Source organism: Azolla caroliniana, unplaced genomic scaffold (genome assembly GCF_043228905.1).
Source record: "Azolla caroliniana isolate FFs.n. ecotype wild unplaced genomic scaffold, voAzoCaro1.0.p SCAF_18, whole genome shotgun sequence".
NCBI classification, from domain to species: domain Eukaryota; kingdom Viridiplantae; phylum Streptophyta; class Polypodiopsida; order Salviniales; family Salviniaceae; genus Azolla; species Azolla caroliniana.
In genome coordinates, this window is record NW_028230453.1 from 3,314,758 (window position 1) to 3,342,529 (window position 27,772).

Genomic DNA, 27,772 nt, shown 5'->3' on the forward strand with positions numbered 1-27,772 from the left:
ATGTCTTGAATTTAAAGTCATCATGGAGCTCCTTACCAATGTCTTCTTGATCGTGGTTGAACTCCTTCAAGGCGGGAGAGAGAGAGAGAGAGAGAGAGAGAACTCTACAATGTCACATATCATCATATTCGTCATTTGAATTGGCATGTAGGGTGGCATTGAGTTTGGGGTCGTAGTAGTATTTAGATCCCTAGAAGGGTTCTATACTTTGTAGTTAATCATGGTGATGTTTTTTTTCTTTCGTAATGAAAGCCATTATTTATGAAAGAAAAGGAGAGAGAGAGAGAGAGAGAGAGAGAGAGAGAGAGAGAGAGAGAGAGAATGTGTTATCCATACGAATTATATATAGAAAAGAGAGAGAGAGAGAGATAGATAGACACTTCTGTATTGCCCCCACTTGCCTTTTTTGGTCATCTTTGAAGAATTTTCTCATATCTCAACTAGTCTATTTTCTATATGCCAATTTAATGACATACATTAGGTTCTTCTACCAATTGTTTGCTGGTTCATCATGGTCACCAAAAGGGCTACCATTGCATTTTGCTTAACTACATCGTAGAGTTAATGACAATGTTAATAACCAATTACTCACATACACAATTAATATACGGATAGATGACGAGGTCCTCCTTTACAATATAATGATTTTCGCATTATAATTAAGGTGTATTACTCATGCTTATATATATAGGTTTACAAAAGTTGACATATAAGAGACATGTCCTTTCAAATCAAATCATAATTCCCACCCTTTCATATCCTATATTTATGATAATGATGCAATTGTTTCACACACCTATAATTCACCTATAATTTAAATTTTACGCATAGCAATTCCGTGTTACAAATTACGTATAAGAATTTTCCATGACCAAATGGAAGGTTCATGATGAAGTCAATGGAAAACAAAGAGTGTGGTTTCGTTGGGACGTGCAAAGATTCTAGTATCACAAATTGAGAGCACAAAAACTGGCGTTGGTGTAGTAATGGAGGTTTTGGTACTTTGTTATCCGCCCAAACTCTCTATTAGGCAATGAGGAGAATGAGATGTCATTCTTAGAATGAAGTGATAATGGTCAAGAATTCTTTGCCAATGACCCTGATAGTTCATTTTTGGTTGCAAAGAAATCTCTTGATGTTGAGACAAACAATCATGTTGGGAGTGAAGATACATCCATCACTTTGTTTACTACCTAGGGTCATGCAAAGGCAACAAACGCTAATGGTTTTCGGAAATGCAAGGAGACTCTATTGTAGTAGGGGAGTTATACATACAACAGGGTTCGGTAAACCAACCAATGGTATGTTCCATGTTTGAGTTGGCCCCTAGTTTTACAAGTTCTTGTTACCTTCAACAACATCTCGATTCATGCATTGATCGACAATGGTGATGCTTCTTGTTGCGGTGATACTGCCTTCGAAGAAGCTAAGCACTGAATCTTGTGTACCCAGGAGTCTTGCCAAATCGAGTATATTTAGAGCGAAACCCCGTGTACCCAAGCACCACCCCCCCCCGACCTGCCCAATTGGAGCCAAGTAAGTAATAATATATCTTATATTCCCTTGTATTGTGCATAACAATTGACAATTGGCTCGGTTCGGTTTGAGAGGGTCAAAACCGAACCGTTTAATTTTTTTGAAACCTGAACCGAACCACGAAACCAGTTTGGAATTGAACCGTTACAAAATTTTCAAACCGTTAAAACTGCACTTTTGTGGTTCGGTTTCAGTTTTCAACTTAGGTGAAAATTTTAAATTTTAAATTTTTTAAAATTTAAATATTTCATTATTTTAATTTTTTTAAAATTTAAAGATGGTCCTAAAATGAATATCTTTTAAATTTTAAATTTTTTTAAAATTTAAAGATGTTCCTAAAATGTGAGAATAAAATGATAGTTTAAAAACATATTTTTTATTTTTAAAAAAAATAAAAAAACGTTAAAACCATTTAAACCGCAATATCTGATTGTTGAAACAGAACCGAACCATTTGAAAAACCTAAACCTGAACCGAACCGTTTAAACCGGTAAGCTGGTAAGACGCGGTTCCTCGGTTCGGTTCAAACCGAACCGTTTAAACAGTTAATTGTGCATAAGGTATGGAATATCCTCTCTATTATATCTCTCACAAATGCATATGGTAAAAGATGTTGGGGCTTTTTAACCATTATTATTATTATTATTATTATGTACATACCATGCATACATAAATAAATAATAGGTAATTAGAATTTAGAACTACTCTGTTGCCTCTCTCTAACATTCATCTTATCTCCCTTTCCTGGCTCCATAGCTTTCAATTCTGATTCCTGCCCAGCCATGGCTATGGATAGTGTCCTGTATCCTAGCCTCCTTCCTGTTGATTGTAGGAAGCTTTCCTCTCTTGTAATTGATGGTGCCCTTGGACGGCCTCTAACCTCATCTGCACTCTGTAAACCTAACCCCACTTCTCCTAAGGTTTCTCTGTCCTTAGTCCCCACCAGTGGAGAAGATCTTTGGAACAGAGCGCCTTTTGATGAATCAGATAATGGGGTTATCAACGATATGGAGAATGATGAGATTCAATGGAATAGACTCTACTGCGATCTTTTTGTGTTAAAAGATGTGACAAGTGACAGAGATTTGTATGCCGTGAGTGCTTCTTCTTCTGTGGCAGTTCAATCTTTGCTTCCTTCTTCCAAACAGAGCCAAGGAGACCCAGAAAAAGAGAAGGATTTTCATGTCAATGTTGGCTATGCCATCCGAACATTGAGGGAAGAGCTACCAAACATGTTTTACAAAGAGCTTACCTATGAAATATACAGGTATGCAAAACATCTATACTTAGCACTTGGGGTTTTCACTGTATACATTACCATAAATTTGCTAGATGAACCACAATAAACGCACCTATGCCCTATTGGTGTATCCTTAACACTTGGGATTTACATTGTAGTTACTATGATTTTTGCAAAATGGCCAACGTTACAACATACACATATATTCTTAGCCCTTTGAGTTTCCATTGTAATTTCTGTCATCTATTGCAAAATGGTCCATAATGACCTTATTTGTAGCATATACTTATATTCTTTACACTTTGGATGTCTGTTATGATAGCTATAGCTTTTGCAAAGTCCCATTGGGCCCCAAATCTATTCCATCCCTAGAAACCCCAAATGACAAACATGGAGTAGCATGAGATGTTTTTGCTACCTTTCACATACCACTTAATCATTTATTGAGCTCTCTTGATATTAATTTCTACACTCACACCAGGTCTGTTTAATCTCTAAATGTGTCAATCAAAATGTAGAACTAAACATGCTTGTTGGTCCCAAGCCCTAGATCCAATCGTCATGCTCGAGTGACACAAACTTTCAGAGTAGCTAGAACCTGTTCACATTCTACACTTGTGGTTTTGCACACTAAAATTCCAAAAATATCAATTACCTTAATGTTATGGATAATCACATAACTGATTCTGCAAGAAATGTCAGTTCTATGACATGCAATACAGCTTATAAGGTGTTCTTATGCTGGCAATACTAGTTACTTTATTTGGATAGCGTTCTTGTAAGCAGGAGTCATCAGGCTGCCCTAGCGCTCTCATCTCTTTATTCATTTTGTGAAGTCGACAAATCAACATTGTATTACACCCCAAAATCTGGTGCCCCTGCCGTGAACAAGATATGCCACTGATGTTGGTCAGGCTGTCAAGTCTCTTAGCCTTTTTCCTTTCTTCTGTCCTATGTAGTGTACTTGAACACTGAGAAGGGCTTGATAGGTTCTTACTTCATTTAATGTTGAACTTTCTTGACTATGACAATACCTTTATATAGCACGAATTGAGATTCATGTGGTGGCACATGTTGATTAACAGTTTTTCCATATGCATGGGTAGCCAAATCTCGAAGGCAATCTTTTCCATGCTTGCATGGCAATGCACAATAAATGATGTGCTGAGTTTACGAATATGGAGGGTCTTCCTTAAGCATAGTGCCCATTGTTTGGGTTTTCACATATTTACACACTTTACAAAATATCTTAGGGTTATGTAGTCTGTTAACCATCTCACTTCATCCAAAATTACGGAACTATATACAACAGGGTATTGATGACACCAAATGCAAGAAATTCCACTTATGTACAAAGTTGTCATGGAGAATATTTGCTCTAGGTCAATGTGTACTTATATACAATGTTATTGAAATCTCAATTCTGAGGTGATCTGTTCCTATTTGATTTCATAGGTAAGAGTTTCATCTTTCTCACTCTTACTCACTCTTATGCTTGATTCCAAGGTCAACTCTTTGAGACATCTTGTCTCAAAGGAAATGCAAGAATTTGAAGCAATCAACACATTCATCAGAAAATGATAGTTAGCCCTCAAATAAGCACTATCGGTAGGTAATAAAATTGATGAAGATATGAGATTTGACTTTGTCCTTACCAGATTTGTGGGACACTTTTATCACCACACATGGAAATGATGACACTTCAAATGTGAAGAACATGTTCCTAAAAATGAAAAGAGAAGAAATCTAAAGAATAAAAGGGTAAGATGAAACACAACAATAGATCAATGGCAACGATTGCAATAACAACTTCTCAAAGCAAAGGTTTCAAAAGTCATACAAGCCAAACCAATCACCAAGGCAAAGAGCAATGAAGGTTTCCACAATCATATGTAGATATTGCAACAAACTGGGACACATGGAAAGAGAATGTCGTTGGAAACATACAAACAAAGAAACAAAAGTAAATGGTTCAACACTTCTGGTACTTTGACATTTGAGTCACTAGTTGAGAATGGTTGCATGATTACAATCCACTTCATCATCCACTCGAGGTACTCTTTAGAGGTAATAGAACCAAGTTATCATATAACCGTCACTTAACAACAAATCCAAAATTAGCATCTCAAATGTTTATTTTGTGCCAGGATTAACAAGTTACTTATTATTTGTAAGTGAAATTACATCAAATGGGACAATAATAGAATTCTATTACTATTGTACCGTAATCCGTTATAAGTTACCCACATGAGAAGTAATCAAAACAACATGGCTGAAGATGGGAAAATTATACATAGTAAAGATGATGGACACTTTGCTGATTGAAACATACACAACTACAAGCCATCAATAAGAAGATCAAACGTTCATATGACATCATAGACTAGGTCATCAAATAAACCATTTTGATACTTATCTATATGTGAAGGTGCATCTACGAGAAACAAAGTAGATAAAAGTTTCCTCATTATGTTCATCAAACTCAAAGGCCACTTCAAATCATACATTTTGAAATATGCAGGCCATTTCACCTTCCATTGATAATTGGTAATCGATACTTCATTGTAGTTATCAATGAGATCATAAGGTTCATTATCCTTTGCTTTGTCAATAGTAAAGTTAGTCCTTTCCATGCTTTCTCAATCTACGAAACACTTGTCAATAATCAATGTCAATGCAAAATCGAAACCATTGGAACAAACAATGGGGAAGAGTATTGTTCAAACAAATGGATAACATTTTGCAAGATACATAGCATAATGCATGATATATGACTTCATACAACCCCAACAAAGTGTTGTTATAGAGCGAAAGAATAGAATATTATTGGATGCAAGTCGAAGTGTGCTCTGAGTGGCCAGATCACTCAACCAAATTTGACAAGAGGTAGTCTCAACAACTTTTTATTTGTAAAATCAATCTCCGCAAAAGATACTTAGATTAAATGCTCCATTTTTCTTATGTTTTCGAAGAAATCACATATTGGTGAGTTAAAGATATTTAGGGCAGTAGGTTATAGTCACATTTCCCCCAAATCAAGAAAGAAATTATATCACCATGGCATAAAATGGGCTATGGAGAATCCAATGGGATAAAGGGATGTAACCTACAAAGGATCAACTATATATAAATTTCCTATTTTATGGGTTAAATAATTTGTATCCTTTTATCTAATTGGATTCTCCATAGACTATTAATATACGTTTTATGATATGAGGATCTAATTTATTTCTTATTTTAGGGGAAATTTGATTATAAGATATTTCTTTGAATATAATTTATGGACCAACATGTGGTTTTCTTCCCAATTATAAGAAAAATGGAGTACTTCATCCAAATTCCTTATGAGGAGATTGATTTTGTCAATGACATGTTGTTGAGAATTGCCTCTTGCCAAAATTGGTTGTGTAATCCAATTACTTGAAGCATGCTTCGACTTGCATCCAATAATGTTCTATTCTTTTGTTCTGCAACATCATTTTGTTGTGGATTGTGTGAATTATATTCACACCTTATGCCACGTATCTTGGAAAATGTCGTCCTTTGTTTAAACAATTCTCTCCCGTATTGTCTTTTCTAATGGTTTAGGTATTGGATTAAAGTTGACTTTCGACAAGTGCTTTGTAAATTGGGAAAACACGGAAAGCCCTAGCTTTACTCTTAATGAAGCAAAGGTGGTGAACGTTCTGAAATCATCTATAAATGTAATAAAGTATCAATCACGAGTTATTGAAGGTAGTTGAAGTTTTCTACGTAGGTCAAAATGTATGAGTTGAAGTGGCCTTTGAGTTTGACGAACATTGTGATTAAACTTTTGTTTACTTTGTTTCACATAGATGCATCCTTCACATATATATAAATATCAAAATGATTTATTTGTTTTACCTTCAACAAGTTGGTGTGCTTGAATTGTCTTCACTGATTTTAGATGTAGGTGGCCTAGGCAATGATGCCATTTCAAAGTTTGATCTTCTTGATGGCTTGCAACTATGTATGCTTCAATCGATGAATTGTCTATTATCTTTAATGGGTATAATTTTCCCATCTCTGGGCATGTTGTTTTGATTATTACTCCTCTGGGCAACTCATAACGGATTATGGCACAATTCTAATTCTATTATTGTCTCAATTGATGTAGCTTCACATACAAATAATAAGTTCTTTGCTAATCCCAACACAAAAGAAACATTTGAGATGCTATTTTGGATTTGTTGTTAATTGATAGATAAAGGGTACCTTTTCCAAGTGATAACTTGGTTCCATTATCTCCAGAGTGTGCCTCAAGTGGGTAATGAAGTGAAGTGGATTGTAATTATGCAAATATTCTTAGCTATAGGTAAGATGGTGGGTGATGCTGGTGTCACACTTTCCAAATTTTCAAATTCTACTCTTTCAATTTCAAACTTTCCAAAGTACCTCAACCCAACCTTAGATTTTTATACCATTGAAATCAAACTTTAGGATCTTCTTCAAAAGATACCTCACAAGATGACACTACTCTAATCAAAGTTATAGCAAGCCCATCTCCACACCAACAAGTATTGCAAACGATCTGGCATGGTCTTCACTTTTGCAGGTTTAGCAATTGCCTGGCGAACCAAAAGGCAATCTTCTGTTACAGTCTAAAGTACTGAAGCTGAGTACATCGCTGCAGCCCTTACCACAAAAGATGGCCTCTAGATAAAGACAATGATAGAAGATCTTGACATCTTCCAACTAAAAGAAAGGAAGGTATTTTGCGACAACCAGCCAACCATAAAGCTTGAAATGAACCCCAAGATAATTGATCAAACAAACATATTCAAGCATGTCATAACTTTTTTGACCCAAGATCTACTTATGAAACCCACAATCTTCTGAAAACATTAAAACACTAAGGTGTGTGTACTATAGTCAACATATCCTCTCCTTTGAAGTTACACCTTTGTATGATTTCCCTTGCCATTTGCTGATCAATAGCTCATGTTACACAGGTGAGAATACATGAGGGCAGTATAGCCTATGGTTTCCAGTGATATAAATCCTTTGTATTTCTTGCTGGAATGGAACATATTTGATGTCAAAAGGATCTAAGTAAACTGAAAAATCATTTGGCAAAGGTATGTCAGTCATCTGCTAGGTGTGAAGAAGTTCCACGAGAACAAGCCCTGGTCCTCAAGGTTCAAATTCGAACTCTGGGAATATACAAATCTCTCCCTTTCATATAGTGTATATTAGTGCATCTACGGATATAATATTCCTCTGTCTAGGTTTTCTTTGACAAAGCTGGCATAAAGTTGGCTCTATCCCAATCAGTTACCTTTCTCCATCAACTAGGGGAGCAATATACTCCAGACTTGCACTAGAATCCTTGAGGCAGTTGGCATCCCAAGAGATAGGTGACACAATTGGAAGTTTTTTAATCCAATAGAGTCTGAAGTATATAATGGACTCGACATACAGATAAGTTTTGACCACAGATGTATTGAAACTCGACATACAGAAGATGAAGCAAAAATACAAGGGTGTCACATTACCATTTTAGGAGAGCCACTTGTTGCAACAATTCAATGATGGCTTCATTGTTCCACCAAGCTACATGAACACTGAGGTTTCATATGGAAACAGACATGTGTGAAGGCACTCTGATGGCCAAATGTGCACAGAGAAGTATAAGGACAAGACGAAAGATCAGGATGGATATAGGAAATTCATAGAGAATCACATATTAGACTGTTTGCAAGAGGATTTTAGGTGGAGTAGAGGCTTGCTATATCATTTCCATTTATTAGACCTTGGAAATTATCAAGCAAGATAAAATGAAGGGAGATTGTATGATTGGCTAGGCCCATACTATTTATGAATCATCCGTCACTCAAAATCATAACTGGATTTGATACATGTCTTGTCACTCGAGTATATAATATTGTTGATCAAGATATAAGAAATATTTTTGATCTTGCTTCATTTTCCTGTACAATTTTCTCACCTAAGGTTATTAACACACTGATATTTGCAGGGAGGATATCATATTCTATGACCCTATGAACACAGTTTCTGGAGTAGAAAACTATAAGCTAATATTTAAGGCTCTCCGATTCTATGGACGGATATTCTTCAAGTCTATGTGGGTGCAAATTCTTCGCATTTGGCAACCATCTGATAATGTGATTATGGTACGTTGGCAAGTACGTGGTGTACCAAGAGTGCCATGGGAAGCTCAAGGTATATTTGATGGAACATCAGAATACAAGCTGGATAAGAAAGGAAAAATCTATGAACACAAGGTTGACAATATTGCTTTAAATTCAAGACCCAAATTAAAGGTTCCAACAGTTGAGGAGCTTTTACAGATGGCAGGATGCCCGTCAACTCCAAAGCCCACCTATTTTCAGGAGAAGCACAACGTCTTTACTGGAATAATGCCATACTTGTTTCAGTTCACATGGGTAAGATACTACTTAGCATTGAAAGGAACAGTGGGCTTATATACACAACATCATCTCAGTATTTAGTATCTGTTATCAAGAACATTGTTAACACAATGCAAGCTATGTTTCCTAGTTCCTACAAGTCTTTTGTATCTATGTGCAGATCCACATACATTTTCAGCAGTGAAGACTATTCATTGTGCCCTGATGTCTGTATAATACAACATTGTATATATACTTATATTTGTGATAATATAAGATATTACATCTTCTTGTTTTGTTGGGATTCTGGCATCTGATTGTTTTAAGTAGCAACTGTAACGACGAATGTCTCTTATAATTCGAAGAAACCACCAGGTGAAGTTCATTTCCCTGCTTTTCCGGCAACTTGAAAATCTTGTAGGTAACTTAAAAGCTCCTTGTTAATATCCACATTGTATCAACAATCACATTTGATAGATTGGGAGCCCTCAGGCATCAGGTATGAATATATTATATATATCATACACTAAAAATCAATTTGTTTTTTGATTTGGATCATTCATAATCATACAACAGTCTACTAGGCTTTGCCGGACTATGGTTTGAAGTTATCTTTCATTTGCATATACGGCCTTTACAATATTCATTAAGCAGCTGGCAAATGTTTGGTTAAAGATCACACAGCCAGATAATCTGGCTTTTTTGGTGTTATCATTTGTTTTTTGAAAGGAATTAGGTCCATGAATTTTATGCATGCAACCATGCAAAAAGGCCAATTTCTGTCCCTCATCCGAATAAACATAAAACCATATATATCTTGGTGAACATTAACCTGTCATTTGCCTAGACCATAGTTATATATTTATATGGTTCATTATTTAGTAGCTTTGACACCATAATGTTGAAAACTCTTATACAAATCACTCCCGAAATCGCATTTACCACCATATTGTGTCATGTCAACATCTATGCTCAAGCCTGAATTAAAATTGTGATTTGGTTGACGTGACTCTTTATGTTTCTGCATCGATGAGGAAGAACTTATTAAGTTTGATCTATCTTTCTCTTCACATTCTGGAGTTGGGGTTCGTGCAGTTAACCATCCCATAACTTCTTCCATATCTGTCTGAGTTTCCTTTGGGGAATTACAACTATTTACCTAGAATTATAAACATTGACCTTTTCAGTTCAATTTTTTGTTAATCAAAGTTTCTTATTTGCAGCCCAAGCAATTTATGGAGCCAATAGAATATACGCTTGCATATGTACATACATAGAATTCTGTTAACCACTTTTTTGCACATTCAAGTAGGCGAACACGCAAAATGTGTAAATGGATATGTGAATACATTCATTCAGAAATGCTGATGTAATACTGAAATTAGATCTTCAACAGGTCTAGCATGTCATGTGCTATCTGGACCACTAACCAAACTGTATCATGAACATGAATCTTCTACCATAGTAGTTATATTAGGACATCTTTTCGAAAGTTATTTAGGTATGCATTTTCACATCAAGGCAAAATATATATTGGACACATCTCGAACTTGTTAGAAGGGATCACTACCTGTGGTAGATAACTTGTAAGACATGTTAACTTCATACATTGAAGGTGATCTTGAAATTGTTAGATATACAGAAAATATAAGGGTTATGAGGAAAAGAAATCACTACCTGTGGTAGATAACTTGTGATAACCTGTCTCTGAGGCTCCAAACCTGTAATATAATGAAATTTATTTTTCATTAGGAGAACCCAATACCTGAAAACTCAAATATAGCAATTTGAATGAAACTTACAGACATAATCTCTATTTCTAGGGAGGATATGAATTTCTCGATGGATAAGATCACATAAACTGCAACTGTGTGAATCCTCTCGAAAACAACTAACCAAGCTTGGGGTCAGTTTATTATAATGATCTTTCTCTAGAAATTTTTATAGGATTAGCAAATAGTGCAGCTTCAGATATGGCACAATATGTGCGTACCTTCAAGTAAAGATTGCTCGAGTATTGTGCAGTCATTGTTTTTTAGTAATACATTATATTAAATATGAGAAACCTATGTGCAGTGAGATGAAAATCCACACAGATGATAAGGAAATAAGCTTCAGGACACTATGTTTGTCTTAAGACTAGAATGATTCAAAGAAGAGAGCATTTTTATGATATCCTATACCTTTTGCGACATGAGAAGAATCTAAAGTTCCTCGAGTGAAAACCTAAAGTTCAAAATGTGTCACAGTTAGGCAGTCCATGGAGCAGCTGATCACAATATATCCATATTTTCCACAAAGACCCAAAATCTAACCCATGAAATACAATGGCAGCACGTGAATCTCTGGATGGATTGCCATAAGGGCCAAAATCCACGACTGTCTGTCTTTGGCTTCAAGGAATGCATTTTGGATCACATATTATTACCAATTGTCTTTTGTATTGTGCAGAGATGTGTGCCTGTGTGTGTTCCTGATCCCAAATTCATTGCCAATATTGAAGAAAACATCTAAAATCCTCATAAGCCCATGAATTAACAGTTCAAATGGCTCCTAAGGGTATGGATAAGAAGAGATGTATGAGTAATCATTACCTGTCTTGCCTCCATTCAGGATATGTTTTGATTCTTTTGAGTTCCCTGTTAGTGAACTGACCAATCTCTATGTTGCTGAGTATATCCAACCCTGTTGTTGCTGGCTTGGACTTCTGGAAATGCTTTTTGCACAAAGCGTTGTATCGGTTTTTTACGGCATTATCTGTTCTGAAATTTTCAGATTTTTTATTTTCACCATGGTTTGTTAGCATTTCCTCCCAGCCAGTATTATTTTGAGAATTTTAATTTAAAATTTTCTTGTAAAGCCTAAATGGATGTCACATGATACTCATAGCTCTTTACAATAGTGAAAGATTACTACTAAGCCAATCTTTTAGGCGTTAATCCACCACTATGTTTACAAACACGAGGTAGAAATGTGTCACATTCACATAAGTCTCTTATTATTTTTCATGTACTGCATTTTCTTGGCCAAATATGTGAGATATACCTGCCAGGAACTAGTTTGGCTATTTCAGTCCATCGGTTTCCAAAGGTACTATGACCCTACCAAAATATTCATTGAATTATCAAAAATCTACATGTAATTTTCATGCGTAACTCAAATATACATGTAAATTTTGTCCAGATATGCTATGTTCTACTGAATTTTATTACTATGTTAATAACACTTTACAAACCTCGAGAAGGATGCGATCTTCATCTGTACTCCAACTGCTTTTGTTCATGCACATGTGAAGATATGTCTGCCATCTACAATTCATTCTTAAAACAAATGTTAATTAATTAGTTAACACTTCTAAGGTTCATTTCATCCAATAATATTATGTTTTTGGCATAAGTGAGTTGTGAGAACCTTTTCCGGCATTCATGAGGAATCTTGTTTTGCATTTTTGCCGCAATAATATGCCATCTATAAGTACAAGTATGTAGAGTTTTGTTAAAGAAATATCAATTTGGATACTAATTGTTACCTGAGAGGGAATAAAGAAATTGTTTAATACCTTTTTGTTCCATACCGTTTTACAAGCTCTTTTAGGAACTCATCTTCCTGCCCTTGAGCAGAGAGAAGAAAACATTATTAGAAGTGTATGACGATTTGTGACCTTATTGAATTGCAAAGAGAACCCTCTTTACGTGTATGATTCATTCTTACTATTGACACCCTAGCTAAGAATTAGATAGCAATAGAAGCACGCCAGATCACGAAATAGCATATATTTTAAGATGCATAAATGATCTGTTTTTCTAGCCTGTATATTGCACATGAAAATTCAGCACATTTTGGGGCAGAAGATAAAAGAAATGTGATGTGTGGCAGTGTCATTGTTGGTGAGGGCGAGGTCATGGTTATGGTCATGGTCATGGACATGGACATCTACATATCATTGGTTATGTCAATGATAAGAGTGATGGTTATGGTCATGGTCATGGTCATGGACATGGACATCTACATATCATTGGTGATGTCAATGATAAGAGTGATGGTTATGGTCATGGTCATGGTCATGGACACGGACATCTACATATCATTGGTGATGTCAATGATAAGAGTGATGGTCATGGTCATGGTCATGGACATGGACATCTACATATCATTGGTGATGTCAATGATAAGAGTGATGGTTATGGTCATGGTCATGAACGTGGACATCTACATATCATTGGTGATGTCAATGATAAGAGTGATGGTGATGGTGATGATGATGATGATGTGCATGGTAATTTTTGGGTAAACTAATGGAGAAGCAGATAATTAAAGGAAGTAAGTACCTGTTCTGTGAATGAGGCAGGAGAGGTAGGGTAATGATGAAGCAGGGGCGGCGATTGTGACGGCAACACGAGATGGATCTCATGTAAACCATTCTCTGCGTTATTTCTGAGGATGACTGATTGATCATTGAGACAGGGAGTAGAGGATCTGGTGGTAGCCATGATGTTTGCTAGGCACAGAATGATAAACTATGTGTGAGGAGGTACCCATCAATACAAGCTTTAAATGCTTTAAATGGAATGTGTGTACGGCGGCATACAGAGGCAGAGAGTGAGGAAAGGAGGCATGTGGGCAGTTGATCAACGACCAAATTCAGCTGAACAGTGAATGAACGAATCAATCTTTTCTTTTTTTGGGGGGGGGGGTGGGGTCGTTAAATCCTCTGTTTCAGATTTTTTCTCCGCACAAACTATGTGTATGTATGTATTTATGTATGTGTGTTCTTTTCTTCTTCTTCTTCTTCTTCTTCTTCTTCTTCTATTGCCAAGATGAAAGAGGGAACTTGACATGAGGCGTGACACCCCCATATAACCACACACACACACACACCACGTCACGCACACGCAGCCGGCCATCACACTCACGAAACCCTCTGGGCCCGCCGGACATCTCTCATATATATTGCCTTTGGCCTTTGGCGTCGCACACTTCCTGCATTGACATGTTTATTATAGTAGTTGCGCACAAGAAGCTGACCTAGCCCCTCACCCCGTCCGTCGACCTCTACGTGCATCTTGGCACACACGAGAAGTTCACCTCTAGCTCCTGACTCGGTCCGTCGACCTCTACATGCATATGGCACACATGAGAAGTTGACCTTGCTCTTGACTCAATCTCTCAATATTTTCTTGCATCTGGCACACACGAGAAGTTCACATCTTGCTCCTGCCTCGGTCCGTCAACCTTTTGCTTGCATCTGGCACTTGTCTATTGCATTTGCACACTCGAGGGGTTGGCTAGTAAAACATGCGAAGTTTTTGGCCCCTAGCTCTTTTCAGCTGGAAGAGGTGCGCAACACAAATCAGCCCCATATTTTACTATTGTGGACAATACTAGAACCATTGCTTGTCATGTCCGATCCGCACTTTTTAAACTTTGTCATAGCCTTGTTTCACCACACCACACCAACCTCGACGACGAAGTTCTATCGACACTACTCTCATACATCTCCAAGATCATTCCACATCATGCATTTAAGTCATGACCACGAACCTTTAGAAAACCTACAACTTTTATTTTTGTTTCAATATGGATGTACGAATTCATTCGTATTTGGAATCACAATTTGTCTCATAATCCAATTTTGACGGCTAGTAGACGTTAATACATCTTTATTTCTCTCTCTCTCTCTCTCTCTCTAGCAAGCTTGCACCTCAATTCTTGGATAAGTATTTATTTTTGTTGCAGTTGTTGATAACCCAATGCAATTCGAAACATGAAATTTTTCATCTATCATGCTCTATTTTGTCACATGTCTTCCATTTCCTTTTATTAGAAGAGATTTTTGATAGGCTATTGAGATTGCACCAAGGGCAACGAGTCAAAGCACTCTCAAAAGAATTGAGCAAGGGTATGTATTTCAAAATTTTGTGTCAAATGATACAAGTAATTCAAAACCTCCCATACAAGAAGTGATAATGTCATTGTTAAATGAAGAGATGAACATCAAAATAGATAGATTCTATTATTGTCTTCAGAGGTCAAATATGACCTATGAGACCAAAAATATTAAATGTCATGTGATACATGTGAAAGTGAGTAGTGACTCTCGATATTCAAGAACTTTACCAATGAATGTTGCAATTGAGAGTGCACATTGTGGTGGTGAGAGGAATTTGTGCAAGGATTGGGTTTGGTTGAAGATGTGTGGAAAGCATGGGCAAATTGATCAAAGGCAGAGAGCATTGTATCAAATAGTGATACTCAAACTCTTGAACTTGTTTAGGGCAATATCAACCTGATACAACTCCTCAGATTAGCCACCACCATCCTAGCCTTCTACAATTGTAGTAAAAGTTTCTTCTTCTTTTGCAATCATCGAAATAAACTTTTGACGAACATGGCATATCTGATAGAGGACACCTTTGTATCATTTGGCATTGTAAATAGAGAGAATTGTCTTTTATAAACTCCATCCACTTGGCAACCTACCATATAGCATGACCGATCTAAATTATTCAGTGGTGGGAGAAATAAGGTAATGATGAAGTCAATTCAAGGTTATCACTAGCATTAATAGTCCAAAGGAAGGTTGTCTACTTTATCCCCACTCTTCCCTAGTTGAGATCATTGATACTATATTAATTGTTCCATGTAAAAGCTTCTATCCAACTAGATTATATCAATTAATGTTAAACAAAAACCATAATTGCTCTATATTAAATGAATATTATGCCAATTTTTTTGTTTACATCTTTCATGTTGGAAAGAAAAAGTATTACATCAATTGGATCTTTCTAGCACTGAATCTAGATTGAAGGAATTAAAAGAAAAAGAAAAGGAATATTACAAATCACCTAAGGGGAAACATTTTTCATATCTAAGAATACAAACTAATAGACAGTGAATGACTTTACGTTCATATATTCAAACTATATTTATGACCCATCTTAGAAGTAAATGACAAGGAATTGTCGTGATACCTCAAATGAATGGCAAGTTGATACCAATTCATGTCAAATCAAGATATCGATTCGCGTCTACACATGGCATTTGGTGGTAGTCTCAAATTGAACTTCCAATGGTCATAGCCATGGATGTATATAGAAAGTGGGTCATGGATGTTTCCCAACCACAAAGGTTGTAGCTCAGATGCTTGCCAAAACAAGTCTTAAGCTAACATCAAACTTTCTTGCCAAATAAATATACATGGACAATGATATTTTTCAAGCCTCAACAGAGTTTAAGCACATATACCAATGTTGTTCTCTAATGTGGAAATTTCGGACCCACATTTCTCGTAAACGTAATCATTGCATTTGACCTCTCTCTTGAGAACACACTATGGACATCATTACCTACCTATATGCTCATTGACTCCACTTCATCAAACTCCAACGAGGTAAAGCAAAGTGTAGATTTCATTCATGATTGGAATATCTAGCTCTTACTTCTTTATTAGGAGTATACAAGAAGCAAAGTTGGAAGTGCCCAAGAGTTTTTCTCTGTTTCGCCCAATACAAGCAACGTATTTCCCCAAGCACCCTTTGTGCGATTCATTCTGGAGCACTTATACATGTAGAGTCAAATTTTATGGGAGTCGAGGAAACAATGAAAACTTAGTCGGAGGAGATAACAAGAGTAGTAATCTACCGACTGTTTTCCTATGGTATGGTCTGCTTAATTCAACCCCTTTCACGCTCTTTTAGAGGTCGGGATCAAGATCGGATGGGCATGGACAGAATGGAGACGCAACTGGGGGCCTCACGATTGACGAAGGCAAGAGAGGATGCCTTTCGTGAACCTACATACTCTCGGCATTGACCTTTTATGATACCCTCCCCTCCATGATGTCCCATTAGCTTTGCATTGTTTTCCTTCCTAATAGTTAATTACACTATGTATTTTTTCAATTACTCTTTGTTGTTTTTAAAATTACTCTATTTTTTTGTTTTTCTTTTTATGTATATGTATATGTATGTATGTATGTATGTATGTATGTATGTATGTATGTATGTATGTATGTATGTGTAGGTATATATAGCTGATTGATTTCCTCTGTTTTTGGTTTGTTCATGAAGTCCCAGCAGTAGTTTTAGTGATTATTAAGTGTAACTATGGCGAAAGAAGAAGTAGCAGAGCAGGGAGAATCCAAGCCTTGGTGGGCCATCGACAAAGCCGCTTGGAAGGAGCGACTCTCTGGCTTCTACCGACTCGCTAGCATCGCTGATGGCAGAGACGCGCCTTTGCGACGATGGTCTGATGCAGATGTTGAAGAATTCGTGAACACAGATCCTGTCTATGGACCTCAGGTCATCCCCCCTCTTCTTTTCCTTTCTCTCTTTTTCTTGCTTTCATCGCTGCTTCAGATAAAAACCCATTTTTGGGAAGCAGTAGCCTCTGGTTGTTATGGCATGATCTGTTTTTTTCTTTTCTTTCCTTTTTTTTATTGCATAATCTGTACAACTATTTTTATTTTTATTTAAAATATATGGAATAATTTATTTAGCTAATTATTCTATTTATATTTTATGGCATCATCCGTGTTTTAACTAATTATTTTATTTATTTTTATGGCATCATCCGTGTTTTAACTAATTATTTTATTTATATTTTTATGGCATCATCCGTGTTTTAGCTAATTATTTTATTTATATTTTATAGAAAATCTGTTTAAACTAATTATGTTATTTATAAGTTATGGGAAAATCTGTCTTAAGCTAATTGCATTATTTTATGCAATGATCTTTTTATTTTGGGGGAGAGGGGGAGGGGCTTGATCTGCTTTTCTGTGGCATCATCTACATATCCATTTAGCTAATTATTTTATTTATATTTTATAGAAAATCTGTTTAAACTAATTATGTTATTTATAAGTTATGGGAAAATCTGTCTTAAGCTAATTGCATTATTTTATGCAATGATCTTTTTATTTTGGGGGAGAGGGGGAGGGGCTTGATCTGCTTTTCTGTGGCATCATCTACATATCCATCTAATTTATTATTTATATTTTATAGCATGATCTGGTCTTTCATGTTGCTAATTTCTTGCTGCCAATGCAAGGCTGATAGTGCAGCCTTACTTCCTTAAGTTTATTTAGTTTTTCTGTTCGGTTGTTTGTTATTATTTTGTGACAGTTGAAGTTAGTTAGGCAAGCTGCAAAAGTCTCAGCAGGAGGAGCTGTTGTTGGAGGTCTCACAACAACAGCTGTTGTGTGGAAGTATGGCAAGACTCCTCATGGTAGTTTCTCTTATGCTTTTGTTCATTGAAAGAATGATTGAAAAGTTTGTATTGATCCTAGTTAGACGTTGAAGTTGTTTAATCAAACATCATCCAGAGTAATTAAAAAGAAAATTAGAGATGAGGAAGTGAAAGAGAACATCCTTAGTTTATAAATGTACCATTAGGCCGACTTTTTTTTGGAGGTCATGAACATATCGTAATCTAGCTGATTGTTGATTTTCTTTCTTGCTTAATGATTGAGCCCTCATATTTCATTGTTAGTTGGTCCACCCCACCATGTGAGCTATGGCATATTGTATGTTAGCTCCTCATTATTTAGGCTTATTTCCTTATTTTTATATCAATGTGTTAAGCCTCTCTTTCTATATCGATGTGTATGTGTGTTCCGTTCTGTGGATCCACTAACTTCCCTTACATATAGCAAAGTTTCTGTTAAATATGTTTCATTAAATGGCTGCTTCAATGGTGACTAAATATCACTTCTCCCACATTTGTGACATCTCCTTCAAAGAAATCTATTACAACATTCTCGTTTTACCCATGTTTTGCCCTATTTCAACTAGGAGTTCAGCATCTCTCAGCTCTGGATCTACTTTCTAGACTCTATCCTAAGAATGAATCCACAAATTGATGCTAGAATTGCTAACACAATTTTCTACTCAAAAGTGCTGAATACCAACACAGGATTGTAGGATTGCATTGCTCGTATTTATATTATGATTGTTGAACAGCATGAGATTATAGTCATTATTCATCCAAAAATGGTTTGATTTCTAGCTAAGAATGCAGCAGTTCCAATGAGAAGTGTCAGAATGTCAATTATAAACCCTTATATGAATATAGATGCATTCATGAAGCTAAGAAACTCTCTACTGTATTCAAAGTTGAAAAGCGCATAAGGTAGGGTGGTAGACCCTAAACAGAGTGTGATTGTCGACTATTGATTGTGCGGGTTATTATGAAACAAAAGCCTGGAGTACAGAATTTGGTCTCTATGACATTCGAAAAGTTAGTTTCTCTTTCTTTTTTTCCCTTTGCTCCCAATCATAGTCCAGTCGTATCATCATTTTCCTTTTAATTCTCCTTCTCTTGAATCTGATACTAAAATTACAATCTTTACCTCAAATAGATCCTAAATAGTACCAACATCTATATATAAGAGGCAAGACTGATCTTGCTTAGTACGAACATTTAAGAGTGGTTCCTCAGATTTAGTTGTGTATGGGATAAAAAGCTATCATGCTTTCTATCTTTGATATATGACAGGAAAATGTGCTAGATTGCAAATCTTGCAGCATTTACTTTTGAATGCTTTGTTAACCTCTCTCTAATTAAGTCCTTTAATCTGCCAACGTGTGTATTATTGTTCTTTGATCTCTTTTAATTGCAGAAACCTTTTGTTTCCTTAGTCCTCAAGCTCTTCTATGACATTCTTTTCCTCCATATGCATTAATTGTAGCCATACATATGCTGGTCTTTTTATCTGTTTTCTAAGAGACAGTTTAAAGTAAATAGTTACAATGGAGAAGTTTTGAGTTTGTTGTGAAAAGCAGTGAATCCTATGGTCTCAGCAAAGTATGAATATTTGGGTGACTTTATACATATCTTATGAGACCCCAGAAAGCATAGAAACATTGGTCTAATCTTTCAACTTTTCGTAACATTTAGCTTTATTTTCATCGAATTGTTACTAGAAGTTTCGTAATTGTTCTGTGAAATTTTGTGAAATTAAAAGCCAAACCTTCATTGGAAACAATAGTGAAAAGCTTCCGAGGAAAGCATTTGGTGGAATGTTATATTGCAAGTGTGATATATGTGCTATAAATTAACTCTTGTTTTCTTAATGACTTTATGTAGGACTATTGCTCTCACTTTTGGCGGGTTCAGTGGTTGGATGGTGCATTGCACAAGAAGGTGCAACTGTGGCTTATGGGCTTCACAAATTTGATTGTATGGAAACGAATCTGAAGTTCCTGGATTGGTGGAAAGAGAAAACGGAGGGTTCCCATTGAAGTTCTTCTTAAGAGAATAGTTTTATTCGGGGTTCCATTTTGTGGTATAATAATATGAAATTTTAAAGTCTTGAACAAACTCCTACAACCTTATATTTAGGTGGTATTCGAACTTTTGACTGCATTGGAGTCTACAATAAGAACAATAATGTAAGTGTAGTAATCGAAAGGAGTCTTAAGGAAAGAGTTTCTATCATGCATGCAGACTATTGAAGTTCTTTGTATTCTCCGTCTTAATTTGACATTGCTGTTGTAAAGTAAACTATTCTCTTGGAAGAAAATTGTTATGCTATACAAACTGATTGTATTTTTATTGTTTTTGTTGTCAAATTTGGGATGAACTAGTAAACTGGAGATCTAGTCCTAGTACATATTTTTGGTGGGTAGCAATATATTGTCGTTGCCGGTGTTCATTTGCTTTGAGATTACACAAGTCATGTCTGTAGTTTCTGCAATAAAATAAATCATAATTCAGTGAACAAGTTTTATTGCTGATGAAGGCTTGTTTTCCTCACATAAAAGCATTTGTAGATATCATCACACTGCATTTAATTTCACTCACTCATAAGAAAATCTGGTACTTTTAGTTTTACTACCAGAAAACAGGCAGAACACACGTTTTAGCAATAGCAAACATTGTAAAGCCTGTAAAGCCTGTAAAGACGGGAGGGTGGTAGCCAACATCTTCTAAATTTCAGAAAAAGGCAGCGCAGAATGTTGATGTAGAGCTTCAAAGTTAGAAATCGAGGATTAATCAATCATATGACAATGCATTCTAGCATTAATTGGAGTTTAATTCTCATCAAATCACTGAAAAATGTCAATGATGTTGAGTAGAAATTTTGACACATTGAGACTTGGGTTATATGATCTTGAATGTTGGTGTTATGCTAGTGGGTTGCCTTTTTGTTGAATCTTATTGAAAAAGCTTTATTAATTTTACAAGACAAACCATCGGTTGTTCATAATAAAAAGTACAATTATTTTTCATCTAAAAGTTTGTGGATTTCAAGCTATGCTTCTCAAGCGTAAACATACTCGAAGATGTAGTAATAGCAATATAGGGCTTATGTGTGCAGGGAATGTAGGTTCTCGAAAAAATCAATGGTGGCAAAAGTGTAAGTTCTCTCGTATGAGTTTTTGAATGTGGACAAAAATATGGTGGAGATCAAATAAGCTAGGAAAGTGTGAAATATTGGTTCATAATCAAGAATGTTTTTGGATAGCTACTTGGGCACTCCACTCCCACTCAACGATACTTCTTTCCCTTTTTTTAGTTTTTAACAGGAATCTAGATTGCCCCCAACATTCAATAGCATAATAGGAGGAAATTGTGAGATATCTTAACGTATGCTAGTAGTCTTACAACCCATTAATTCACAATCCAAGCGAAAATCGTGATCAAAATAACCGTTACATTACTTGTCGCAGCCGCTATTTTGCTAGCGTTTGAGTTGTCAATACATCACGAGGAAGTAAGTGACTGAGGGTGTTGCATGCATAAATGTATAGTTTGTGGTGGGATTACACTTGCCTTCCCATTCCTCATTGGGGTGTTAGTAATTTCGAGATGGCATGGGATGCATCGTATGTACCTAATGTGTATGGTCAATGAAGTGGACCATTCAATGCCAACATCTATGATTGGATTGGGGATCCAGGGAAGAGAAAAGAGAGAAGGGGCTCTTGATCATGACCAAATTGATTGTCATGGTAATGAAACAAAAAAATGTGGCATCTGATCATGATCAATCCATTGGCATTGTAACGAAACGGGGAAAAAATGGGTCACTTCATCATGATCGATCAATTGTCATTGTAATGAAACGAAAAAATCTACGGCACTTGATCATGATTGATCGATTGCCATCATAACGAAACGGAAAAAAGAAAAAGCGACACTTGATCATGATCAATCGATTATCGTCATAACCAAACGAAAAGAAAAGCGGTACTTGATCATGAGCAATCAATCGATAGCCGTTGTAACGAAACGAAAGAATCGAATCAATCGGATTGGATCGGATCTTTGTTTTCAAGAAGGAGTAGGGATGAGAGGCAATGGGGGTGTTGTTCCTTCTTCACCTTCAAAAACATTTCCGTTGAAATATATGATGCGTAGAGTAGAGTATGAACTATACGTGCATTCGCATTCGAGAACGTTTCAATCATTCGAGTATGGTAAACACCCTTCGAAGTATGGTATAATGGTAAATACCATACTTTTTTGTATTCATTATTTATTAATTTATAAGGTAAGAAAGTTAAAGGTAAAAAGTGTAAAAGAAAAAAACAAAAACAAAAACATAAAGAATGTTGTGATAGCATACGCATTCGTTTGAATTCGTATGAAAAGAATGTTTTCCCATGCATTCGAGTATGTTACGTAGTATGGTAGTACATAGTAATAGACTATAGTAGTAGAAGACGAATGGAAGCTTCTCCGGGAAAGAAGGAATGGAAGCTTCTAGAAGTATGCCGGTTTGAACAAACCATACACATAGGTATGTATGTATGTCTACAGTTCCTGCTTCCTTCTCTGCTGCTGCTCCTTCTTCTTCTTCTTCTTCTTCTTCTTCTTCTTCTTCTTCAAGAAAGAAAGAAAAGGTCTTTTGTCTGCACCCCTATCTGGTCATCTCTGGTGACAGTTGCCGTCCAATGGCTTCTTCTTCTTCTTCTTCTCCCTACTCCCCTTTCCCACTCCTTCTCCTTCTCCTTCTCCTTCTTTTGGATTTCCATGGTACATCTGCGGAGACCCCCGATGAAGGCAAACTAGTAAGTTTCCCTGCAGTTTTTTGTTACTTCATCATCTCTTGTTGCTCATTCCAGACGTTTGTGTGGTATGAATCCCGGCTTTTTTGAGACGGAGAGAGAGAGAGAGAGAGAGAGAGAGAGAGAGAGAAAGAAAGAAGAAAGATATATTAACATCTTCTAAGACCAAAATTGGAGAGAGAGAGAGAGAGAGAGAGAATCACTTCTAGTGGATGGAGTCCGCCTCTGAGACATATTGTGGTTGCAAATTTGGGCCACTTTGGAGTTTATCCATGCGCACACGAAACATAAAAGTTCTGGATTTCATAAAGATTCATGATACTGTTCTTAATACGTGGAGGCGGCCTTACAATTGGAAGTGATTCTTGAAACGATTTTATGAGCATGAAGTGCATGATTACTATGTAAGGGAGGAGTGTGTGGTGAGGGGACATGGTATCCATTGTTGCTTGGTGTGGTGAAGTTCGACTGCTCATGTGGATCAAATGCAGTGAGCAATGACAGTCCATCCATCATCTAGTGTTGGTATGGACCATGTGCCTCGGTACTCAGCAGTCTTCGTGTTGTTGGTATACCTCTGCTCACTCAATGCTGACTCCTTGGCATGCTGTCAGTGGTGGTGCAGACCTATGGAAGCAGTCAGTGTTGTGCACCCCGTGTGTTGATGTAAGATTGATTTTTCTATGCTTATGGATCTCAACAAAGCCATACGCAAAATCAGATGTGTCAGCCATCTCCATCGTTCATTGAATGGAGGTCAACTCCAGGAAGAGTGTCGCACCTTTCTCCATCTCCATCGTGCGTGTAATTAGGGTACTTCCACATAAAGTTTTGTTACTTTTTTACCTCTCTTTCACATAACTTGTGGAATGTATCAGCTCTATACGTGTGAAGTGCTCATCCTATTTCGCTAGCTGTTGGAAGGAAACTCTGAGTTTGCCTATTGCTTAGGAGCACTTAAGGGCATGCAGACATTCATATACCTTAGGTTCTAAATGAACCCATACTATGTAAAGTTTCTCAAATAATCTTCGTTGTAATCCATCTTTGTGTTAAGGGCTTCCTTGTCGTGATCCAAGTCTCAGATAAACAGACGTCATATTTCTTGCCACAATACCTCGCTCAATTGATCATGTTGGACAGGTGTTGGGTGTTGGAAGGGTGGCAAATTGTCAATGTTAAGGCCATTGTCATGGAACCACTTCACCACTTACGCGCACATAATCCATTCTTCTTGTTTTGTTCTTGCTGCTTCTTGATAAAGAGGTTCCATAGTTTCACATCATGAAGTATGACTACTAACATTGCTAGAGTTTCATAGTCTCAACTAAGTTGATCCTTCATGGCTCGGGTCATAGAGAACTGCTGAGGCATGCTTGTAAATGCCATTGCTAGATAGATATTATAACCTCCTTGAACTTACACTCCTAATTGGGTGAAGTGTTGTTGAATCTGTGCAGACTTGTGGAAGATCATGGCGTTAGTCTTTCCTAGGTTTTTGAGAGATTCAAGAGATGATGATTACTGTTGTACATTGGAGGCCAATGATGTTTGCTATGTAGACCTATTGCTTAATTTTCTGTTACATCACAAAATTAATTTTGATATGTTATTTTTCAGGTGACCTATGGGACAGTATTAAAACTCATGCATGAACGTACTAAATATAGGTTGCATTCACATGATGTTCCATATGGATCAGGAAGTGGACAACAATCAGTAACAGGTTTTGGAGGAGTGGAGGATTCTAATAGTTATTGGGTATGTTTCAAGATAATTGTGTATTTTCACATCTAGCTGATATATTATTTTTAAATGAACGTTAAGTATGCTGAGAAATGTTTCCCTAAGATTTAATACCATTAGGATAGAAAATTACTAAAATCTTTTGGAATTCTGGTCTGACTCTCATATCTCATGAAGGTAGGATATGAAAAGGATTAATTAACTTCGGATTAATAGGAGCTTCCAATTTTACTTAAAATAGAGAGAATTGTGTGGTTAGATGTTCTAAAAAATTCTTTATATTAAGAGGGAAATGATTTAATATAGCAACCCTTGGTTTGTATCTGAAAAATTAGAGAATTCTGATTGGTTAAATGATCTTAAAATCCCTAATACATGAAAACCAAAGTTTGTCGAAATATAGTAGCATTACAGAGAGTAAACCATCTTGATTGATTTAAAATGGAAGAAAACGTGATATGGAATGATAAATTTTAATTCTATTATCAATTTATCAAATCTCTCATCTTTTTTAGCACATGGAAGGTGTTAGGTTGTGTTTCAGTAAAATTAATAATGTTTTTAACAGTAATTATTAAATCTTAAAACTCTGTTCATGACATCATATGAGAAATCTTGCTTTGGTAGATCGTAAAACCACCAGCAGAGTCTCAAGTTGAGCAAGGTGAAACAATCCCTAATGGTTCGGTCATAAGATTGCAACACATGAGAACACGCAAATGGTTACATAGTCATCTGCACCAGTCTCCCATCTCAGGTAATGTTGAGGTAAGACCTCGTCATGAAGAAATTTGTTGTATGAATGATCTTGTTGGATAAACGTAGTAATTTAACCTCAGCTTGTGGTTTGAATTTTTACTAGGTGAGCTGTTTTGGAGGAGAGGATCAATCTGATACTGGAGATTTGTGGATGTAAATTTCTTACTTCCTTGATGCTTAATGCTTTGCTAATACGTTTTTCTCTTGATATCTATTAGGTCAATATGTCTTTCCACATATTAGAATTCCATAAATAAATATCTTTTATAGTTTAATATACACATATTTGTTTTGTTTTGTTTTGTGATTAATATGTTGATGAGATTAAGCTCAAAATACTTTCATAGGATGAGCATTTAGCTCATATCACGAGACTTTTCTTCATTTGGAAATTTGGAAATGTTTGTTTTCTTTTGTGATTAACTTGTTGATGAGGTTGAGCTCAAAATACTTTCATAGAATGAGCTTCTAGCTCAAATCACAAGACTTTTTTTATTTAGAAATTCGGAAATATAACCCGATAGATAGACTGTTGCTAATGCATGTCTATTTTGTTCTGTGGGATGAGCTTTTAGCTCAAATCATTTCTGTACAAACTGGAAGTGGTAGGAATTGTGTAATTAATGCTTAATGCTGTGTGTTTATGCATGTATATTTTGATTTTTTGTTTAACATGTCTGTTGAGTTTTAAGATCAAATTTCTTTCACACAGATTAGAAATTGAAGGGAAAGGTAAAGCCTGGATGAGAGACCAAAAGGTTCGATTTCGACATGGAGATACAGGAGTTTACCTCCATAGTCATGACAGAAAATATCAACGGATAGCATCAGGTCAACAAGAGGTATGATCATAATAATGCAACTCAATTGATGTTTAAACATATCATGTTTCATCATTTTGCGGTATAATGTGGCTTGTGCAACTCATATCGAAGAGAATCCATTCTTGTGAATCTAGTGCTCTTGACAATATGCAAAGAAGAATTGTCATCGATAATGATATAATAATATGATTATATATGTTTCATTTGTAGTGACATAGGTATGGCTGAATGTGTAGGTTTGTGGCCTTGCTAAGAAGTCTGCAGACAATATATGGATGGCTGCTGAGGGGGTTTATTTGCCTACTGTCAAGAAGACGAAGGCATGAGGAATGTGTGAAATTTGAATTGGTGGGAATGAAGAGGGAGGGATGTGGCTTATATTTGTAAAATCCTTCACCTACTAAGGTCCATAAACAAATGCCAAGTAGTTATTGCAAGGACAATGACAAAAGGTAATAAGAAATAGTTATTACAACGACCTAGAAATAGTGATGATGAATTGATTCCATTTCTTTCGTTTGCCCTCTCTGTTCCAGTTTCCATGTTGAGTGTTCACTTGCATGTATGCATATTGTGCACAATTTGGCAGTGGTGTATTGTGTGATGTTGATTTCATTCTCAATGTAGCAACTTCTATTGAAAGTTTTATGATCTTTACATGTGGGTGGCAATGTTGATCTCAATCTAAAGGTTGCACCATGAATTTTAAGGTTGCAATAGTTAGAATTGGATGCATATGGTCTATTTGGTGCTTCGGGATACTTGCTGAATTTTGATATAGTAAAGATAATTCTCATAGCCGATCAGCTATTGGTTACAATAATCAGAGTTGGATACATGTGTTTACATGCTTGGAACAAATTGTGGTGTGAAAGTTGAGAATCTGCATATTGCATAAAGTTCAGCATTAACCTTGTCTCATGAGGATCATGTATTACCTAATAATGTGTCCCCATTTAACAATTTCCCATGGATCATATTCTCTCTATGTGCGCATACCTTGGGGCAGTTCACTCGTAAGATGGTTCTTACAATCAAATCTCATTTGATTGTTAGCTAACCTTTATTTAAACGCTTTATTACTTGATAAAAAGCAAGATTTTTAGTGATATTATTTTGAATAATAATCACTAGATCTTGTTGTGACATGAAACAATGGAATAAATAAAAAGCAAGATTTTTAGCAAGATTATTTGGAATAATAATCACTAGATCTTGTTGTGCCATGAAACGATGGAATAAATAAAAAGCAAGATTTTT

At 36.1% G+C, this 27,772-nt stretch overlaps 5 protein-coding genes across 5 annotated transcripts; 3 read left to right on the forward strand and 2 right to left on the reverse strand.

Annotated features, from left to right (window-relative positions):
- Positions 1-2,229: 2,229 nt before the first annotated feature.
- LOC147852103 (uncharacterized) lies at positions 2,230-9,464 on the forward strand. Its single transcript, XM_087334145.1, has 2 exons — positions 2,230-2,803; positions 8,775-9,464. The coding sequence occupies exons 1-2, from the start codon at positions 2,319-2,321 to the stop codon at positions 9,268-9,270; spliced, it is 981 nt and encodes a 326-aa protein (XP_087190271.1). The 5' UTR covers positions 2,230-2,318; the 3' UTR covers positions 9,271-9,464.
- A 267-nt stretch (positions 9,465-9,731) lies between these two features.
- On the reverse strand, positions 9,732-11,109 carry LOC147852104 (uncharacterized; the record flags this gene model as incomplete). Its single annotated transcript, XM_087334416.1, has 3 exons — positions 9,732-10,327; positions 10,846-10,889; positions 10,971-11,109. Coding segments are annotated over 3 exons (468 nt in total), but the record flags the coding sequence as incomplete, so codon positions are not given.
- Positions 11,110-11,573: 464 nt separating this feature from the next.
- LOC147852105 (transcription factor MYB3R-5-like) lies at positions 11,574-13,684 on the reverse strand. Its single transcript, XM_087334198.1, has 7 exons — positions 13,497-13,684; positions 12,728-12,774; positions 12,580-12,636; positions 12,404-12,476; positions 12,214-12,269; positions 11,763-11,930; positions 11,574-11,641 (listed from the first exon to the last, which is right to left on the reverse strand). Exons 1-7 carry the CDS (start codon positions 13,656-13,658, stop codon positions 11,593-11,595), a joined length of 612 nt encoding a protein of 203 aa, XP_087190324.1. The 5' UTR covers positions 13,659-13,684; the 3' UTR covers positions 11,574-11,592.
- A 3,554-nt stretch (positions 13,685-17,238) lies between these two features.
- On the forward strand, positions 17,239-20,709 carry SDH6 (succinate dehydrogenase subunit). The gene is made up of 3 exons (XM_087333731.1): positions 17,239-17,468; positions 18,294-18,396; positions 20,257-20,709. The coding sequence occupies exons 1-3, from the start codon at positions 17,274-17,276 to the stop codon at positions 20,409-20,411; spliced, it is 453 nt and encodes a 150-aa protein (XP_087189857.1). The 5' UTR covers positions 17,239-17,273; the 3' UTR covers positions 20,412-20,709.
- A 2,216-nt stretch (positions 20,710-22,925) lies between these two features.
- Positions 22,926-27,169, forward strand: LOC147852107 (stromal cell-derived factor 2-like protein). The gene is made up of 6 exons (XM_087334417.1): positions 22,926-23,186; positions 24,804-24,944; positions 25,557-25,697; positions 25,792-25,841; positions 26,401-26,530; positions 26,749-27,169. The coding sequence occupies exons 1-6, from the start codon at positions 22,926-22,928 to the stop codon at positions 26,836-26,838; spliced, it is 813 nt and encodes a 270-aa protein (XP_087190543.1). The 3' UTR covers positions 26,839-27,169.
- Positions 27,170-27,772: the final 603 nt, after the last annotated feature.

What these genes read in the sequence shown, in the direction of transcription:
- LOC147852103 (XM_087334145.1), top strand. Translation starts at nt 2,319, where the DNA reads ATGGCTATGGATAGTGTCCTGTATCCTAGCCTCCTTCCTGTTGATTGT. An exon ending in CTTACCTATGAAATATACAG is followed by an intron (nt 2,804 to 8,774) that starts GTATGCAAAACA and finishes TGATATTTGCAG; the next exon opens with GGAGGATATCATATTCTATG.
- LOC147852105 (XM_087334198.1), bottom strand. Translation starts at nt 13,658, where the DNA reads ATGGCTACCACCAGATCCTCTACTCCCTGTCTCAATGATCAATCAGTC. An exon ending in CCTCATGAATGCCGGAAAAG is followed by an intron (nt 12,477 to 12,579) that starts GTTCTCACAACT and finishes AATGAATTGTAG; the next exon opens with ATGGCAGACATATCTTCACA. An exon ending in AAGATCGCATCCTTCTCGAG is followed by an intron (nt 12,270 to 12,403) that starts GTTTGTAAAGTG and finishes ATATTTTGGTAG; the next exon opens with GGTCATAGTACCTTTGGAAA.
- SDH6 (XM_087333731.1), top strand. Translation starts at nt 17,274, where the DNA reads ATGGCGAAAGAAGAAGTAGCAGAGCAGGGAGAATCCAAGCCTTGGTGG. An exon ending in ATCCTGTCTATGGACCTCAG is followed by an intron (nt 17,469 to 18,293) that starts GTCATCCCCCCT and finishes ATTTTGTGACAG; the next exon opens with TTGAAGTTAGTTAGGCAAGC. An exon ending in GTATGGCAAGACTCCTCATG is followed by an intron (nt 18,397 to 20,256) that starts GTAGTTTCTCTT and finishes GACTTTATGTAG; the next exon opens with GACTATTGCTCTCACTTTTG.
- LOC147852107 (XM_087334417.1), top strand. Translation starts at nt 22,926, where the DNA reads ATGTCTACAGTTCCTGCTTCCTTCTCTGCTGCTGCTCCTTCTTCTTCT. An exon ending in AGGATTCTAATAGTTATTGG is followed by an intron (nt 24,945 to 25,556) that starts GTATGTTTCAAG and finishes TTGCTTTGGTAG; the next exon opens with ATCGTAAAACCACCAGCAGA. An exon ending in TAGCATCAGGTCAACAAGAG is followed by an intron (nt 26,531 to 26,748) that starts GTATGATCATAA and finishes CTGAATGTGTAG; the next exon opens with GTTTGTGGCCTTGCTAAGAA.